Consider the following 18,858-nt stretch of genomic DNA (forward strand, 5'->3'; position numbering starts at 1 on the left):
CAATAAAATCCTGTATGATTACCAATGTACAAAACCACGTGATATAAAGCTATTTTGGTTTGAAATTATATAACAATACAGATTTAATGATTTATAGCCCTAAACTGTTATGTGAGCTAAAAATGACGTCGAGCATTTCATTTAGAAAACTAAGGTGCTCGCCGACAATCGAAGTGCAAAATAAAGGGGTAACAGGGTAAGGATAGACCACCAAGCATAGTGTCAATGCGTTTTGTCGTTCAGATATTAATTTGATCAAACTAATATTGTTGCGAAAACGAACATGAGGAAAAATTTTTAGCATCATGTTTAAACAGTTTTGTATATTGCACACACTTATATCTTTCAGTCCTTAATTATACAAACCCAAGCAGTTACTAGTGATAACCATTTGTAAAAGGTTATGTTGTTCAATATTTATGTACGTGTCTGACTACGTTACAGTTTTTTAATATAGTCTATTTATACTATAGTCCAGACCATTACTAATTTCACATAATAATTTTATTATTTTAACGTTTTTTTACGAGCTTGGTCAGGTTCCATAAAAAACAACAAAAACGCTCAGAATTGAACAGAAAGTAGTCAACACCTCATACCGATTCTTTAAATTGCCATAAACCGAAGGCGTATGAAGCGACAAGAACTTGCTTTATTGGAGACTATGTCCTAAAAGCTTCTCACTGTTCATCCCAGAATTTTCTGATACTAATGTGTTTCAATTTAATCTTGAATTTTCTATTTAGGTTTGTCTGTTTAAACATTTTACCCAATGTCAAACTAGAGTTAATTGGTTTGAACTGTTAAACATTCAACGCCTATATTATTTTAAAAATTTTGAAAGTAATGTACATTATGTACAACGTGTTTATTGTTGTTCAATCCCAGTAAAAAGTCATTTTGAAATACGACCACTGAAAATACAAAACAGCACCAAACGAGAATTTTTTTTGTAATATTGTAAAGGCATCCTATTTTAAAGCAATCGGATATTTCATTGACAGCTGCCAAATTTCCCACATAATTTATGCAAGATTTGAATGGTTTGGTGAACAACGTTAACTGTACATAGGGTGACCTTTATTATTGTTGCTCTGTGAGATACATGTTTCATGTTAGGAAACAAAATCCGCACAAAAAGGCAATGTTTTAGCCCAAGTAAACATTTTAATGAACATCACACCGGTAAAGTTACATTTTCTGGTGAGTCAACATGTGTCTTTTCAAATTTCCAGAGTGGGTAAATGTTTTGTAACAAACATCGCATCGATGAGGTTTCTTTTTAGTGTGAATCAACATGTGTGTCTTCAAATTTCCATGTTGAGTGAATTTTTTACCACAAGTATCACATTGATATCGTCTCTCATTAGTTTGAATCAACATGTGTTTTTTCAAATCTCCACTACGAGCAAACCCTTTTTCACAAACATCACATCGAAAAGGTTTCTCTTTAGTGTGGGTCAACATGTGTGTTTTCAAATTTGAATTAATCCTGAATCTCTTTTCACAAACAACACATCGATAAGGTTTTTCGTTAGTGTGAGTCAACAAGTGTCTTTTTAAATTTCCACTCTGTGTAAATCCAGTATCACAAAGATCACATCGAAAAGGTTTCTCATCTATGTGAACCAACATGTGTTTTTTCAAAACATCTTTACGCGCAAACCGTTTTTCACAAACGTCACACCGATGAGGTTTCTCATTGGTGTGTGTCACCATGTGTTGTTTCAATATTCCAAGCCGAATAAATGTCTTTCCACAAACATTACACTGATGAGGTTTTTCTTTGGTGTGAGTCAACATGTGTCTTTTTAAAGTCGAACTCTGGGTAAAAGTTTTTTCACAAACATCACATCTCTGAAGTTTCTCAATGCTGTTTTTCAGCAGATGTCGTTTCACATTTCCACCTTCCAAAAACCTCTGATCACAAATATCAGTTTGATCCACGCCCAAATCCGTTGATGTCATCTCTCTTTAAATTACTTATTCAGGTGTTATAAAAAAATCGTTATGCTGATCTACGATTGATACGTTAGAATCTGAAAAAAGATAGACTTTTATTTGCCTGGCAAATGTAAACAAGTAATTCGGTGTTTCGACCACTACGGGGTTCTACACCAGGGTAACGTAAGCTACACAAACAGTCGTTCTTATAGCACCCTGTGAGTAAACAAAAAAAGACACTGGCGCGAAAACGGCGATAATACGTTGATAAAACGTGGATAAAATTCCTAGTTAAGTGTTGTAAATGCGACCTATAGCTAATCGGCATTAGAACATCTGTTTTTATACTCATTTTGAACTGTAGGTACCTTGTAATACTGGTTCGTTAGTGATGTACGCTTAACAAACTGTACCAACCAAGGGTGTCTAAATCCTGTATCCAAGAATAAAATATGCTCGTTTTTGTCTAGAAACTAACCAGCACATCCAGGTACCTACGGTTGAAGTCCTACCACGGTTTAAACCAAAGCCTTTGTAAAGTGCCGGTTCGATGAGGTTTCTCTTTGGTGTTAATTAACATGTGTGTTTAAATCTCTTCCACGAGCAAACCGCTTCTCACAAACATCACAAAGATAACGTTTCTCTTTGGTGTGGGTCAACATGTGACTCTTCAAATTTGAAATGACACTGAAACTCTTTTCACAAGCAACACATCGATGAGGTTTCTCTTTAGTGTGAATCAACATGTGTGTTTTTAAATATCTGCCATGAGCATAATTTTTTTCACAAACATCACATTGATAAAGTTTCTCTTTAGTGTCAGTCAACATGTGTCTTTAAAAACTTCCACATTGGGTAAACCTTTTATCACAAACATCACATCGATGAGGTTTCTCTTTAGTGTGAATCAACATGTGTGTTTTCAAATTGGAAATGACACTGAATCTTTTTTTGCAAACATCGCATAGATACAAACGCGACAAAGGGCGTGGTGTACGTAACATCCTGTGGAGAGTGCACTTAGATTAACGTCGACGAGATGGGGAGGTCTTTGAATACGCGCCGAAAAGAACATAAAAGGGATGCGGCCAAGAAAGATGTAAAAAATCGGCATTAGCTCTTGTTGAACATACAATCTCACACCAACACGATGAACGTTAAAACTTACGACATTATCCGTCGCTTTTGCACCATTGAGCTAGTTGTTATCACTCGAGCATTGGTACGCACTGCTTTTTTAACCACCGGGCATTGTGCGTGTTTTACCATCCTTGCTGCTATGTAAAAACTTTGTGTTCACAATCTTTGTCATTATCCTGATGAAGGTGTCTGGTATGGGACATCGAAACGTCGGAATATTATAATAACTGCTGGAAGAGCTAAAAATTTATTGATACATTATGTCTGGCAGCAACAGTTTATTCCTCTTACACATTACTTCCCCCAATGTAATAATAAAGAAGTATGAAGCATTAGATTAACATAACATGTAAGCAACAAATTTCTTCATTCTCAATACTCAAATTTTACTATGTTTAAACAAGTTTGCAAACGTATAATGTTTTTTGAACAATGCACCGGCTTGCAAACAGAATCAACATTAATGCAATCAACAATCTGCAAATTAAAGTGTGTAAGTCTGCCAGCACTATCTGGGTTCGCAAATTACGGTCATCATTTTTTTTTGTGCAACATTTTTTTGTTTCCAGCGTGTCCGATTACAAACGTCATCTATATTTAAAATTGGCCAAACCAACTGTTCGGAACGATTTTCAATAGCTCTGGCAAAATTTATGTTTGTATAATACGCTAATATAGACCCGCATGTGTAATGCGCAAAACACCTGTAACTTGAATATGAAGCAATATATCTCGCTGTAGTCAAAGTAACCAACAAGTAAACTTGTTTCTGGTTATTGCTAAGTAAGTTAAGTAAAGTTAAAACGTGCATATATATTTTGTGATACGTTTGAGTTGAGACATCTAAATATTAGCAAGTGCAGATAAGATTTAAAATTGATTATTAGCCCTTTTTTGCAAATGATGCATTTTGCTTGTATTGAGCCAGGAAATAGGTGGATGTGGAGCTTTAAACTATACGTAGAGCACGCACAAACCTACAAAAGTTTTGATTGTGGTGCCATATTCGGCCAAAAATTATTTTCTCTGCATGATTTCGAATCTTTATGTAGTATGTTTTCAAAATAAATACACTGTTCACGTTGTGTGTTTGTATGAGTTGCACGAAAACACAAATAACGACATACAGCAAAATTTATTGTTGTTTAAACCATGAAAGATTTCACCGGTCGACAGAAAACACCACAAAAACACGATCATTTGGTTTACCGATGAATTCTTATTAAACCAAGTAAGATAAAACTGCTTAATTAGTTTTCAAATAGCTCAAAAGTTTGGCAAGCCTGGTATTAGCAAGAACGAAATTAAATATGTAATTGCTGTGAAACAGATGACCATGCATATGACAAACTAGCGTTTACATTGTGACTGTGTGTGGTACAAGATTTTTTTTCACATTGTTTGGACACCAAGAACAGGGGTGTTTTACAATCAAAGCAAATATTGTTATGAACATTAAATCGGAAAAGTTAGTGTTTATTGTGAGTCAATAAGTGTCTTATTAAACTTGAAATGACATTGAATCTTTTTTCGCAAACATCACATCGGTGAGGGTTCTCTTTAGTAAGAATTAATATGTGTCTTTTCAAAGCACTACCAAGAGCAAACCGTTTCTCATATGTTTTGCACTTTGTCGCTCTATAAGAATTTTGTCCTGCAAGTTATGTCATTTCCTGATGAAGACGTCTTGTATAGGACGTCGATTATACATTCTATTTGAATAAACAAATTAGGAATAATTTGTTGTTGGAATCAACTATTTTGGGCAACATGAAAAATATTGAAATTCACTCTTTAGCTGCTTGTTGTAACAGCTGGGGAATTGGAGTAAATGGCAGTTTACCTTGGAGGTTAAGAAAGGAAATGGCATGGTTCACCAAAGCATCAACTGGATCACCACCAAGGGCAAGAAGAATGCTGTTGTAATGGGAAGAAAAAATTGGGATAGCATACCCAAGTCTTTTAAACCAATGATAAATCGATACAACATTGTTATGAGTCGGACACTACTTTTGAACACACCTGAAGCGGATGCCGTTGTTCGGTCATTTGAAGATTTAATTCAATTATTATCATGTGAACAATGGCAAAACACGATACATGAGTCTCCTTACTGTGGTAAAGTTTATCTTACAAGGGTCATGGCTGATTTTAAATGTGACACATGTTTCCCCAAGCTGGATGAAACGTTTAAGCTGCTCCCAACAGATCAGTTTGACAACGTACCACAGGGCGTACATGAAGAAAACGGTATTAAGTGGAAAGTTGAAGTTTACCAAAAACATAAACCCTCTTGAATTGATTCACTAAATACCTAAATCTTTCATATGTGCTTTGAAGTTTATGTGTTACTAATTTTGTTGCGTCAATTATGTTGCCTACATTGCGATCACATATAGCTGCATTTTTTTCATGTAAGTTACTTGGAGTACCAATGTTCAGTTTGCTGTGCATTTTTTTCGCAGGCCTGCTAGTTGTACATTGAAATACCTCAATTTAAGAAACTGCCGTTGTACATATGCTTACATTATAGTTTGTGACTATACGTAGCAAAACAAGTTTGAAGTAAATTTTCTATTGCTTACCTTACAGTACAGAAATACTATAAAAAAAGATTATACATTCTATTTGAATAAGCTAACACCTAATTGGTCATGCCAAACATTATTGTAATTTTTAGTGGCAAACGTGGAAAAGATTTCATTGCTACGAAAGTATCCCACATTATTGGAACAGAAAGATGTGGTAGACTGTCAGCACCCCTAAAGTTTTAATTTGCCAAAGTAATAGGCTAAATTATGAAGAACTACTAAAGTCCAGTGAATACAAATAGTTGTAGAGGGAGAAAATGATAGCCTGGGGTGAGGATATAAAAAACAATGACCCAGGGTATTTTTGCAAACTGGCAATTGTTCCTTTTTCAGCTAAACAGGTTTGGATTGTAACTGATGCTCGCCGAAAGTCAGACTTGACATTTTTTGAGAGGAACTTTCCCGACACAAAACTTATTTTTGTTCGAATAACAGTAAGTGAAACAACACGGATTGCTAGGGGTTGGCAGTTTGTGACAGGAATTGATGATGCTGAATCTGAATGTGATTTGGATGAGGGGCTTACCTGGAATGTCGTGATAAACAATGATGACAACTTGCAAACTTATGCTACAAATGAAAACATTTTGAAGCTTATTAATACCATAAAAGAAAGTTACTCTTAAAAACCCATCATAATTGCAATATCATACATAAAACTGCCTATACTTTATGTTTTATTTTTTGTTAAAATCTGTGGCACTGCTCTTACTATGTTTAAGCCAAGCACTATGTAACAGTACAAACTATTGTACTGATTTGGCTCAGTAATCCTAGTTTCAAACATATAACACTTTCAATATCAGGCATTATTGTGATCAATGGACCAGCAACGAGTTATTTATGATGTCATGCTGCACCTAATTGTATTGTAAATTGTTTCATGGAATTTTAGCATGTTTGGCAACTGGAGTGTGGCAAAAACTGCAACGGAGTAAGCAATTGTTGATTTGGCAAAACGTGTCCTAAAAGTTTGTCATTGCTCATTACAAAATTTTCAGTTACTAGTAGTGATGCACCGAACCCGGTTAAAAATGTTCGGGTCGAAACCGAATATTCAGCCACGAGGCAGAATCAAGCGGAACCTAAAATCTCTGTTTCAATGGATGTTTTCAACTGAACCTTGTGTTGTTGATGCGAGTGAAGTAAATTATGACAAATCAAAACAGCTTTCACAATTTGTGATCTTTTCTAAACATCAAATATTTTGCAGAGAACGTGGCTCGTATTTTATAGATACAACAAATAGATAATTTATCATGTTTCGTATCGACCACAATGAAATTTAAGGATTTAATTCCATGCAATAAAAAAGTTCGGTTTCGGCCGAATTTTTAAAAGCTTTTTTAAAACTGATGTGCCCAACAGTCATGGGGGCAAACTTCTTTTAGACATAATAGACAACATTGTGAAAAAATCTAAAGTTACTGAAGAACAGCAGTATATCAGAAGCAATAATCCCATTGAAAATGAAGTTTTGCAATATTTATGATTTACAATAAAAAAAGCTCTTCTACAATTTCCCAATAACTCCAACATAATCAGCAACATTTCCCAAAATATTCCAGAGGGTTCGATGATAGAATATTTGAAAAAAACAAGGAAATGTGCAATGTCCATCAGAAAAGCATTTATTTCTTCTTCAAATGATATACCTTAAGTACACACGACATGCAAGTAAACACATCTCCATTAACGAGGTTATTCCTGACATTGTGTCTTCAGTACACTACAACAACTTCATTGAGCAGTTTGCATGACTGCACTTTAGAATCTTATAAAGATATCCAAAGTGTTCTTTTTTACATTGTTAACTTGTTTGTCAAAACATTGTCTCATAATCTTTCCAAAAAAAAAGTTTGAAAAGTTATTCTGTTAACAAAAGGTCTGGTGGATTGCGCTCAGACTTAAAAAATTCTGCGAACAAAATAAAATACAAAAATTCCTGTTGGATGTGTTTATTTATTTTGAAGATTTTGGCATTGGTTCTTCACACAAATGTGTCCAGGCCAGGGGCGGCTCGTGCGAGGGGGCTGCGGAGCTGCAGCACCCCCAGTATTTTTCCTTGACATTCCGATTCCAAGTTGTTACACAAAACAATCTTTACATATAGTTTTTTTTGTTTGATCAGTGTATACTAAGAATAACTTTTATGGCATTAATCGGCATTTTATCAAAATAAAAATAATAAAAATTTTGTATTATTTAAAAAAAAAATTTTTTTTAAATAATAATAATAATAATAATAATAATAATAAGTTATCTATGGCGGAGCTGCAGCTCCAGTTTCGTGACGTTTTCAGTTGTGCGCATGCGCACTTGGAAGAGCTACATGCCGGGCGAAATAGGCGAGAGGGGGCTGTGGCTCGCGCAGCCCCTCCCGTGACGTAGCGCTAGTTGTGTTGTCTGCTTCGCGTCAGTGAGCTCCAAAGCCAAACCCGTGTACTGTGTTTTTAAGTTCGACAGCGAGTGCAGCGTTAAATAATTATTTTGCTATCATTAAATTTATTGTTTGACTGTTGGTCGTGACTTTTTAAGATGACTGTAAGTGGGTTTCAGTTTTTACAGTTATCATTGAATTAAAGAAGTGTATCTAACACCTTGAAAAAGAAAAAAGGTCATCTAACACCTTTAAAAGTCACAATTAACCTTTATAATAAATAACTGAATTAAAAAGATTTATGAAAGTATGGGACAAAACATATGCTACTCCTAAGTCATGCAGGAATAAGCAACAACAAGAAATACTCAGTTTTTGTTCCTAATGCTACCAAAGAAAAATTAAATTTGTGACTGTGAAGTTAAATGCCTCACTGAAATTCAGGCAATATCAAATGCAGAACAAACAACTGCAAGCAACAGGAATTTTGAAATGAAGACAAATAAAAGAGTGAAGACAGTGTGGATTTCTCAACACACCATGTGGACAGTATTTGCAACCAAGTGCAATCATGTGTATTGATATAATGGACATGTACTGTTTGTCTAAACAGTAGCTGATAAATTGCTTCACAGGAAGTGTTTCTTAAGAATGAACATTCTACAGACAAGATAGTAGTGACACCAAGCACATCCTATTGTTGACAAAGAAAAGCTAGTTACTCAAATGAAAATGTTTTTGTAGATCTGATGGTCATGATTACTTTGAAATTAATTAATCTAGAGATGATGTTTTGACAAGTTAAATTACTAGGATGAAAAATCCTTTTTGCTGTTTCCATGATTCCTTCAAAGGCAAAACAGTTCTTTTTAACACTGAAAAAGATGTCAATTTTTCTGAGGAACACCAATATTTCCAAAAGACTTGAACTTGCAGTGCTAGTACTAAATAAAAAAACAGTTTCTTAGTTATCATTTGGGATTAAGGAAGAAGCTATCAATTATCATGCCCAAACTATAACTTCATGATTTATTTTGGTTGTAAAAAGGAAGCACAAGATTTAATAATATGGTTTAAATTTAAGTGAGAGTGTTGTAAATTTTAAAGCTTGAAGGCGTTTTGCACTTAAAAAAGGAATTATAATCTATTTGCCAGCAAGCAGCAATTATAGCAGTCAAGAAACTAAAATACAATTACTAGTCTGTACACAAAAATTTAAGAAAGATATTTAAATGAACAAGTTCTGAAACCAATGTAATTTGGTTGTTAAATTTGTTAGTTATGATACCAATAAAAGGCTGTATGGCTAGTTTTTTTGTGTGACAATAATCTGTGAAGTGTCATAGAATATGTTGAAAACGCTGACTGTGACTAAATTTACTCAAATGAAACATGAAAATTTTTGTTGTCGAACTGAAATACTTCGACCTTTTTCGACTCATTTATATTTTTTTTTCTATATTCCTGTTGTGTTTTACCGTATTTACAACCGCTTCGTTTCGAAGCTGTGCCACGTGTGTTTTTGTTTTTCACATTATTACTGAACGTTATTGTGTTTGGCCCGTCGCTGTGCAAGTAAACAAAATACACAAATGATGCCGTCAGCTGTTTACACTCGTGTACATTATTGCGTAACAAAAATTACGTCACAATGGAGTTGCTAATTAAGATTTGTATTACTTGTTTTTCTACACAGAACAAATGGCTAGAAAACTAGAAATGTAGCTTTTCAATATATTGCCAACTTACATATGTTCAGTAAAGGCTAAAAGTTGTGGGGCAGCACCCCCACAAATTTTAGTCACGAGCCGCCACTGGTCCAGGCATTGACTGAACCATGTGTTGTGTTGCCTCTCTTAATTTTTTTTATATCTTTTCTTTGAGTGATGTGTTGAACAATGTATCCATCATTCTTCTACAAATCTGCCTCTATAAATAAAGGTCTTGAAATATATATGCAGCTGAAAATGTGTCTTTTGTTGTCTTGTTCCGTTTCTCTGTTGAGTTAAGATAGATTGCGTGTTGACTCAAACAAAATATTTAAATAGAGCACCGCCAAGTCACGCAACCGACAATAACTTGCTTCATTGGAGACGATGTCATACAAGCTTTTTACTGTTTATCGCAGAATTTTATGATACTAATGTGTTTCAATTTTATCTTGAATTTTCTGTGTAGAGTGGTAGGTATTCACAGTACTTGTCTGTTTAAACATTTTACCCAAGTTCAGTGACAAACTAGAGTTAATTGGGTTAAACTGCAATCAACGCCTATAATCTTTCAATGATTATTACTTAATTAATATGATGCCATATAAGAGTATATATACAGGGTTGCCATACCGTCCGTATTTTGAAGAGCTATGTCTTAGAAAAGTTCATTGTCCTTATTTCTAAGAAATGTCCTTATTTTTGTTTCGAGTCCTTCTTTTGTCTTATTTTCAACAATTACAAGTAAAATCCCTGCTACAAGTAGAATGAAACCTAGACCTGAGCTGTCCTGAGATGCACGAAGTATTTTCTATAAACAAGGAGTTGCTGAAACAGATTGTTTCTGGCCAAAAATAGCGTATTATATGTAATTGCTCCTATGAATGCAAAGATTTGTATAATAAACATTTGTTTCGTTTTAAAATTTAATTTTTCGTTTGTCCTTAATTTTAGTTTAAGTCGATGGCAACTCTGTATGTGTATCAATATAATACTTTGAAAGATTGCGGCCTACTGATTCAACGCGTTACAAATTTTTAAAGTAATGTACATTATGTACAACGTTTTTATTGTTGTTCAATCCCAGTAAAAATTCATTTTCAAATACGACCACCTGAAATACAAAACAGCACCAAATTTTTTTGTTATATTGTGAAGACATTCCTAATGTAAAGCAATCGAAAAACAAATAAAATAAATCATTAACAGTAGCCAAATTTCTTACTTAATTTACAGGAGATTTAAAGGGTTTGGTGAACAACGTTAACTGTACATACGGTCTCCTATATTATTGTTGCTCTGTGTGATACATGTTTTTTTCACACTGTTAGGAAACAAAGTCCATACAAAAAGGACTTATTTAATTTTAGCCCAAGTAAACCCTTTAATCAACATCACATGGGTAAAGTTACTTTTTGTTGTGAGTTAACAAGTGTATTGTCAAATTTGAAGTCACATTGAATTGCTTTTCACACACATCACATCGATGGAAGTTCTTTTTAGTGTGAGTAAACATGTGTCTTTTCAAATTTCCAGCATAGCAAAACGTTTTTTCACAAACATCGCATCGATGAGATTTCTTTTTAGCGTGAATCAACATGTGGGTTTTCAAATTTCCACTTTGGGTAAATCTTTTGTCACAAGTATTACATCGATGTGGTTTCTCTTCAGTGTGAATCAGCATGTGTGTTTTCAAAACTCCGCTACGAGCAAACCTTTTGTCACAAACAAAACATCGATGAGGTTTTATATTAGTGTGATTCAACATGTGTCTTTCCAAATCTCTACCATGAGCAAATCGTTTCTCACAAACGTCACATCGATAAGGTTTCTCTTCAGTGTGAGTCAACAAGTGTCTTTTCATAGTTCCACAGTGTGCAAATCTTTTATTACAAAAATCACATTCATAAGGTTTCTCTTTGGTGTGGGTCAACATATGTCTTGTCAAATCTCCACTTTGGGCAAATCTTTTATCACATGTATCACATTGATGCGGTTTCGCTTTGGTGTGAGTCAACATGTGTCTTTTTAAAATCCAACTCTGGGTGAAAGTTTTTTCACAAACATCACATCGCTGAAGTTTCTCAATGCTGTGTTTCAACATATGTCGTTTTGCATTTCCTCCTTCCAAAAACCTTTAATCACACATATCAGTTTGTTCTGAGCCCAAAACCGTTGATGTCATCTCTCTTCAAATTAGTTATTCAGGTATTATAAAGAAAATAGTTCAACTGATTTATGATTAAATCGTATGAGCTGAAAGAAAATAGACTTTTTTGGTCATCTAACAAATGAAAAAAGTCATCCGACGTTTCAACGTCATACACGCGCTGTCTACATCAGGGTAATGTCAGGTTCCCAACACAGTCGCTGTTATAACACCCGGGGAGTGAACGTGAGGAAGACACTGGCGCGAAAACGAAGATAAAAACTTGAGTCAAAATCGTAGATTAACATAAAAGCTGATGTTCTAAAGTCAATTAGTTATCAGCAGGGGCGGCTCGTGCTAGGGTGCTGCGGAGCTGCAGCACCCCCTAGATATTTTACTTAATACACTTACCATAATGTTACAAATAACTTTAATTATTTTTATTTTTTATTCCTTAGCAATATATAATAAGCATAATTTCCGCCCTAATCATTTTTTTTTATCAAAAATTTTTTTTTGGGAAACACTAATCTATATCTATGCTGGAACTGCAGCTCCAGTTTTCTGACGTTTCGTGACGTTTTGCGGTTCTGTGTGCCAAAGCAAATCACGTGTACCATCAGGTTCGACAATGAGTACGGTACGACAGTAATTCTTTTTTTAATCATTTTTACAGTTTTTGATTTAAAGGTTAATCATGGCTTTGCGCTTCAGCAACTTAAGATTTCGCAGTTATCAAGTTATCAATAGGTGAGAAAGCAGAAAAACATGAGAAGTCAAAGAAGCATGTGGACAATGATGTTTCACTTTCACTTTTGGGAACTATAAAAACTTAGTGAGGCGTATATAGACTTTCGATTATTGAACACAACAAAAAAGTGGAAAAAAATCGTGAAATTTTGTCCAAAATAATAGACTGCATTTTGTTCTGTGGAAACTTTGAAACTCCCTTACGTGGACATGATAAAAACGATGAGTATTGATATAATGGACATGTACTGTTTGTCCAAACAGTAGGTGCTAAATTGCTTCACAGGAAGTGTTTCTTAAGAATGAACATTTTACAGAGAAGATAGTAGTGACCACCAAGGATATCTTATTGTTGACAAAGAAATACTAGTTACTGAAATGAAAATGTTTCTGTAGGTCTGATGTTCATGATTACTTTGAAAATAATCTAGATGATGTTTTGACAAGTGAAATTACTAGGATGAAAAATCCTTTTTGCTGTTTCCACGAGTCCTTCAAAGGCAAAACAGTTTGGATGCAAACCTTTGTTAGGAACACCATTATTTCCAAAACACTTGCACTTGCAGTGCTAGTACTACTAAATAGAAAAACAGTTTCTCAGTTGTCATTTGGAATCAAGGAAGAAGCTATCAATTATCATGCCCAAACTATAACTTTATGATTCATTTTGGTTGTAAAAAGGAAGCACAAGGTTTAATAATATGGTTTAAATTTAAGTGAGAGTGTTGTAAATTTTAAAGCTTGAAGGAGTTTTGCATTAAAAAAGCAATTATAAGCTATTTGCCAGCAAATAAAGCAGCAATTATAGCAGTTAAAAATCTGAAAGACAAATAATAGTCTGTACACAAAAATTCAAAAAAATATGTTAAAATAAACAAATTCTGACACAAATGTAAAATGGTTGTTAAGCTGTATGGCTAGTTTTTTGTGTGACAATTATAATCTGTAGAGTGTCATATAATATGTTGAAAACGCTGACTGTGACCATAAGGTTACTTAAATGAAACATGACCATTTTTTTAAATGTTGTCGAACTGAAATACTTCCTCTCGGTATGCTAAAGACTGCATCGGATAGCTGACATTATCTTGGTGAAGCCGGATGTTCAAAGAAACGTGTTTGCAATATGCCTAGTGCTGGTAGTAACACTATATTCACTGAAACAAGTTGTTCAAAATACACAATTGTTTTACACAATTTTTGGCTATTCCAGCAGTTTTTGTTTTAATATGCCGACACTTCAAAGTCCAATACGAGACACCTTCATCACGGTAATGACAAAAATTGAAAACTAAAATGTGTTATATAACGACAAGGACGGTACAACACACACACAATCGCGGTGGTAAAAACGCAATGGTCGAGTGATAATCACATAACACTGAGCTCAATGGTGCAAAACCGACTGATAAGTAATCGGCATTAGAACGTCCGTTTTAACGTTCATCGTGTTGGTGTGAAAATGTATGTTCCGCGACTCTAGAAAACCTCGCTTGTGGAAGTCAGTTTCACTCGCTAACACCTTGGCCGCAGAAACGTTATTGGTGTGATTATGTAGCATGTTTTGCTAATGCCGATTTTTTTGCTTCTTCTTGGCCACAGTTTATTTTTGAGCTCGTTTTGTTTACAAATGATGCATTTTGCTTGCACTGAGCCAGGAAATAGGTGTGGAGCTTGAAGTTTAGATCAAGGGTCCCGCGACAACTTGTTAATTGGCGCATAACGAGATTTAAACTATTGAAAGCACAAAAATAATTAAAGCTCAAAGGGGGTTCGTAATTAGATAACAGTATCGAAATGGGACCCAAAAAGGCACAAACGTTGCACTCAGACCTACAAAAAGTTAGCTTGCTTTATTTTTCCTGTCTTGTTTTGCGCTAAACAGATTTCGGGCGCTCATATCGCGCAGAAATAAGCGAGAGTTTGACTACCGTGCGTTTTTTCGCGTGTCAAGCAGCTTGAACCTGTGGTTCATGGTTCGTTGGCAAAAGTAAATGATGATTATCTATTTGCCTTAAATGTAATAATTTATGATACTGTAATGATTAACTTACATGTTGTGTTTGACAATTCAATTTAATGCGCTTAATTAGCCAGTGTTACAGCATGCTACTCAGCACTGGGGACTATTTGGTATAAACGCATGAATGTATGATAAGCATTCCACCAATCTAAACAATAACATCCAATAAAATTCTGTATGATTACCAAAGTACAAAACCACGTGATATAAAGCTATTTTGGTTTGAAATTATATAACAATACAGATTTAATGATTTATAGCCCTAAACTGTTATGTGAGCTAAAAATGACGTCGAGCATTTCATTTAGAAAACTAAGGTGCTCGCCGACAATCGAAGTGCAAAATAAAGGGGTAACAGGGTAAGGATAGACCACCAAGCATAGTGTCAATGCGTTTTGTCGTTCAGATATTAATTTGATCAAACTAATATTGTTGCGAAAACGAACATGAGGAAAAATTTTTAGCATCATGTTTAAACAGTTTTGTATATTGCACACACTTATATCTTTCAGTCCTTAATTATACAAACCCAAGCAGTTACTAGTGATAACCATTTGTAAAAGGTTATGTTGTTCAATATTTATGTACGTGTCTGACTACGTTACAGTTTTTTAATATAGTCTATTTATACTATAGTCCAGACCATTACTAATTTCACATAATAATTTTATTATTTTAACGTTTTTTTACGAGCTTGGTCAGGTTCCATAAAAAACAACAAAAACGCTCAGAATTGAACAGAAAGTAGTCAACACCTCATACCGATTCTTTAAATTGCCATAAACCGAAGGCGTATGAAGCGACAAGAACTTGCTTTATTGGAGACTATGTCCTAAAAGCTTCTCACTGTTCATCCCAGAATTTTCTGATACTAATGTGTTTCAATTTAATCTTGAATTTTCTATTTAGGTTTGTCTGTTTAAACATTTTACCCAATGTCAAACTAGAGTTAATTGGTTTGAACTGTTAAACATTCAACGCCTATATTATTTTAAAAATTTTGAAAGTAATGTACATTATGTACAACGTGTTTATTGTTGTTCAATCCCAGTAAAAAGTCATTTTGAAATACGACCACTGAAAATACAAAACAGCACCAAACGAGAATTTTTTTTGTAATATTGTAAAGGCATCCTATTTTAAAGCAATCGGATATTTCATTGACAGCTGCCAAATTTCCCACATAATTTATGCAAGATTTGAATGGTTTGGTGAACAACGTTAACTGTACATAGGGTGACCTTTATTATTGTTGCTCTGTGAGATACATGTTTCATGTTAGGAAACAAAATCCGCACAAAAAGGCAATGTTTTAGCCCAAGTAAACATTTTAATGAACATCACACCGGTAAAGTTACATTTTCTGGTGAGTCAACATGTGTCTTTTCAAATTTCCAGAGTGGGTAAATGTTTTGTAACAAACATCGCATCGATGAGGTTTCTTTTTAGTGTGAATCAACATGTGTGTCTTCAAATTTCCATGTTGAGTGAATTTTTTACCACAAGTATCACATTGATATCGTCTCTCATTAGTTTGAATCAACATGTGTTTTTTCAAATCTCCACTACGAGCAAACCCTTTTTCACAAACATCACATCGAAAAGGTTTCTCTTTAGTGTGGGTCAACATGTGTGTTTTCAAATTTGAATTAATCCTGAATCTCTTTTCACAAACAACACATCGATAAGGTTTTTCGTTAGTGTGAGTCAACAAGTGTCTTTTTAAATTTCCACTCTGTGTAAATCCAGTATCACAAAGATCACATCGAAAAGGTTTCTCATCTATGTGAACCAACATGTGTTTTTTCAAAACATCTTTACGCGCAAACCGTTTTTCACAAACGTCACACCGATGAGGTTTCTCATTGGTGTGTGTCACCATGTGTTGTTTCAATATTCCAAGCCGAATAAATGTCTTTCCACAAACATTACACTGATGAGGTTTTTCTTTGGTGTGAGTCAACATGTGTCTTTTTAAAGTCGAACTCTGGGTAAAAGTTTTTTCACAAACATCACATCTCTGAAGTTTCTCAATGCTGTTTTTCAGCAGATGTCGTTTCACATTTCCACCTTCCAAAAACCTCTGATCACAAATATCAGTTTGATCCACGCCCAAATCCGTAGTGTGAGTCAACATGTGTTTAGTGTGAGTCAACATGTGTCTTTTCAAAGTTCCACACTGTGTAAATCTTTTATCACAAAAATCACATCCATAAGGTTTCTCATTTGTGTGAATCAACAAGTGTTTTTTCAAATCTTCACCTCGAGCAAACTTTTTTTCACAAACATCACATCGATGACGTTTCTCTTTTGTGTGAGTCAAAATGTGTCTTTTCATAGTTCCACAGTGTGCAAATCTTTTATTGCAAAAATCACATTCGTAAGGTTTCTCTTTGGTGTGGGTCAACATATGTCTTGTCAAATCTCCACTTTGGGCAAATCTTTTATCACATGTATCACATCGATGCGGTTTCGCGTTTGCGTGAGTCAACATGTGTCTTTTTAAAATCCAACTCTGGGTGAAAGTTTTTTCACAAACATCACATCGCTGAAGTTTCTCAATGCTGTGTTTCGGCATATGTCGTTTTACGTTTCCTCCTTCCAAAAACCTTTGATTACACATATCAGTTTGTTCTGAGCCCAAAACCGTTGATGTCATCTCTGTTTCAATTAGTTATTCAGGTATTATAACGAAAATAGTTCAACCGATTTACGATTAATATCGTATGAGCTGAAATAAAATAGTCTATTTGGTTCATCTAACAAATGTAAAAAAGTCATCCGACGTTTCAACGTCATACACGCGCTGTCTACATCAGGTAAACGTCAGCTACCCAACACAGGCTGTTATAACACCCCGAGAGTGAACATGAGGAAGACACTGGCCCGAAAACGAAGTAAAAACGTGGGTCAAAATCGTAGATTAACATAAAAGCTGATGTTCTAAAGTCAATTAGCCATCAGTCGCTTGGAACTGGTGAACAAAGGTTTTTATCTACGTTTTTGAGCCAACGTCTTTCTGGTGTTTACTCTCAGGGTGTTAAAGACTGCATTGGATAGCTGACATTATATTGACCGGATGTTCAAAGAAACGTGTTTGCAATATGCCTGGAGCTGGTAGTAACACTATATTCACTGAAACAAGTTGTTGGGATATACACAATTGTTTTACACATTTTTGGCTTTTCCAGCAGTTTTTATTTTAATATGCCGTCACTTCGATGTACCATACGAGACATCTTCAGCAGGGTAATGACAAAAATTAAAATCTCAAAAGTGTTATATAACAAGGGCGGTACAACACACACAAAGGCGGTGGTAAAAACGAAATGGTCGATTGATAACCACATAACACCGAGTTCAATGGTGCAAAAACGACAGATAAGTAATCGGCATTAGAACGTCCGTTTTAACGTTCATCATGTTGGTGTGAAAATGTATGTTCCGCGACTCTAGAAAACCTCGCTTGTGGAAGTCAGTTTCACTCGCTAACACCTTGGCAGCAGAAACGTTATTGGTGTGATTATGTAGCATGTTTTGCTAATGCCGATTTTTTTGCTTCTTCTTGGCCACAGTTTATTTTTGAGCTCGTTTTGTTTACCAATGATGCATTTTGCTTGCACTGAGCTAGGAAATAGGTGTGGAGCTTGAAGTTTAGATCAAGGGTCCCGCGACAACTTGTTAATTGGCGCATAACGAGATTGATTATAATCAATTAAACTATTAAAAGCACAAAAATATTTAAAGCTCAAAGGGGGTTCGTAATTAGATAACAGTATCGAAATGGGACCCAAAAAGGCACAAACGTTGCACTCAGACCTACAAAAAGTTAGCTTGCTTTATTTTTCCTGTCTTGTTTTGCGCTAAACAGATTTCGGGCGCTCATATCGCGCAGAAATAAGCGAGAGTTTGACTACCGTGCGTTTTTTCGCGTGTCAAGCAGCTTGAACCTGTGGTTCATGGTTCGTTGGCAAAAGTAAATGATGATTATCTATTTGCCTTAAATGTAATAATTTATGATACTGTAATGATTAACTTACATGTTGTGTTTGACAATTCAGTTTAATGCGCTTAATTAGCTAGTGTTACAGCATGCTACTCAGCACTGGGGACTATTTGGTATAAACGCATGAATGTATGATAAGCATTCCACCAATCTAAGCAATAACATC

The 18,858-nt window shown here is 34.9% G+C and overlaps 2 protein-coding genes and 2 pseudogenes across 2 annotated transcripts; 2 read left to right on the forward strand and 2 right to left on the reverse strand.

Annotated features, from left to right (window-relative positions):
• Window positions 1–849: 849 nt before the first annotated feature.
• On the reverse strand, window positions 850–2,051 carry LOC145208500 (uncharacterized). The gene has a single exon (XM_080078944.1). The coding sequence runs from the start codon at window positions 1,966–1,968 to the stop codon at window positions 1,192–1,194; it is 777 nt and encodes a 258-aa protein (XP_079935070.1). The 5' UTR covers window positions 1,969–2,051; the 3' UTR covers window positions 850–1,191.
• Window positions 2,052–2,722: 671 nt separating this feature from the next.
• Window positions 2,723–5,639, forward strand: LOC145208501 (dihydrofolate reductase pseudogene; annotated as a pseudogene).
• Window positions 5,640–5,700: 61 nt separating this feature from the next.
• On the forward strand, window positions 5,701–9,659 carry LOC145208502 (phosphomevalonate kinase pseudogene; annotated as a pseudogene).
• Window positions 9,660–10,896: 1,237 nt separating this feature from the next.
• LOC145208503 (uncharacterized) lies at window positions 10,897–17,609 on the reverse strand. Its single transcript, XM_080078946.1, has 2 exons — window positions 16,045–17,609; window positions 10,897–11,899 (listed from the first exon to the last, which is right to left on the reverse strand). The coding sequence occupies exons 1-2, from the start codon at window positions 17,343–17,345 to the stop codon at window positions 11,173–11,175; spliced, it is 2,028 nt and encodes a 675-aa protein (XP_079935072.1). The 5' UTR covers window positions 17,346–17,609; the 3' UTR covers window positions 10,897–11,172.
• Window positions 17,610–18,858: the final 1,249 nt, after the last annotated feature.

The sequence above is a fragment of the Phallusia mammillata genome, unplaced genomic scaffold (genome assembly GCF_965637545.1).
Source record: "Phallusia mammillata unplaced genomic scaffold, kaPhaMamm4.hap1.1 HAP1_SCAFFOLD_287, whole genome shotgun sequence".
NCBI lineage: Eukaryota > Metazoa > Chordata > Ascidiacea > Phlebobranchia > Ascidiidae > Phallusia > Phallusia mammillata.

What these genes read in the sequence shown, in the direction of transcription:
- LOC145208500 (XM_080078944.1), bottom strand. Translation starts at nt 1,968, where the DNA reads ATGACATCAACGGATTTGGGCGTGGATCAAACTGATATTTGTGATCAG.
- LOC145208503 (XM_080078946.1), bottom strand. Translation starts at nt 17,345, where the DNA reads ATGACATCAACGGTTTTGGGCTCAGAACAAACTGATATGTGTAATCAA. An exon ending in ATGTTGACTCACCAGAAAAT is followed by an intron (nt 11,900 to 16,044) that starts GTAACTTTACCG and finishes GTGTGATTAAAG; the next exon opens with GTTTTTGGAAGGAGGAAATG.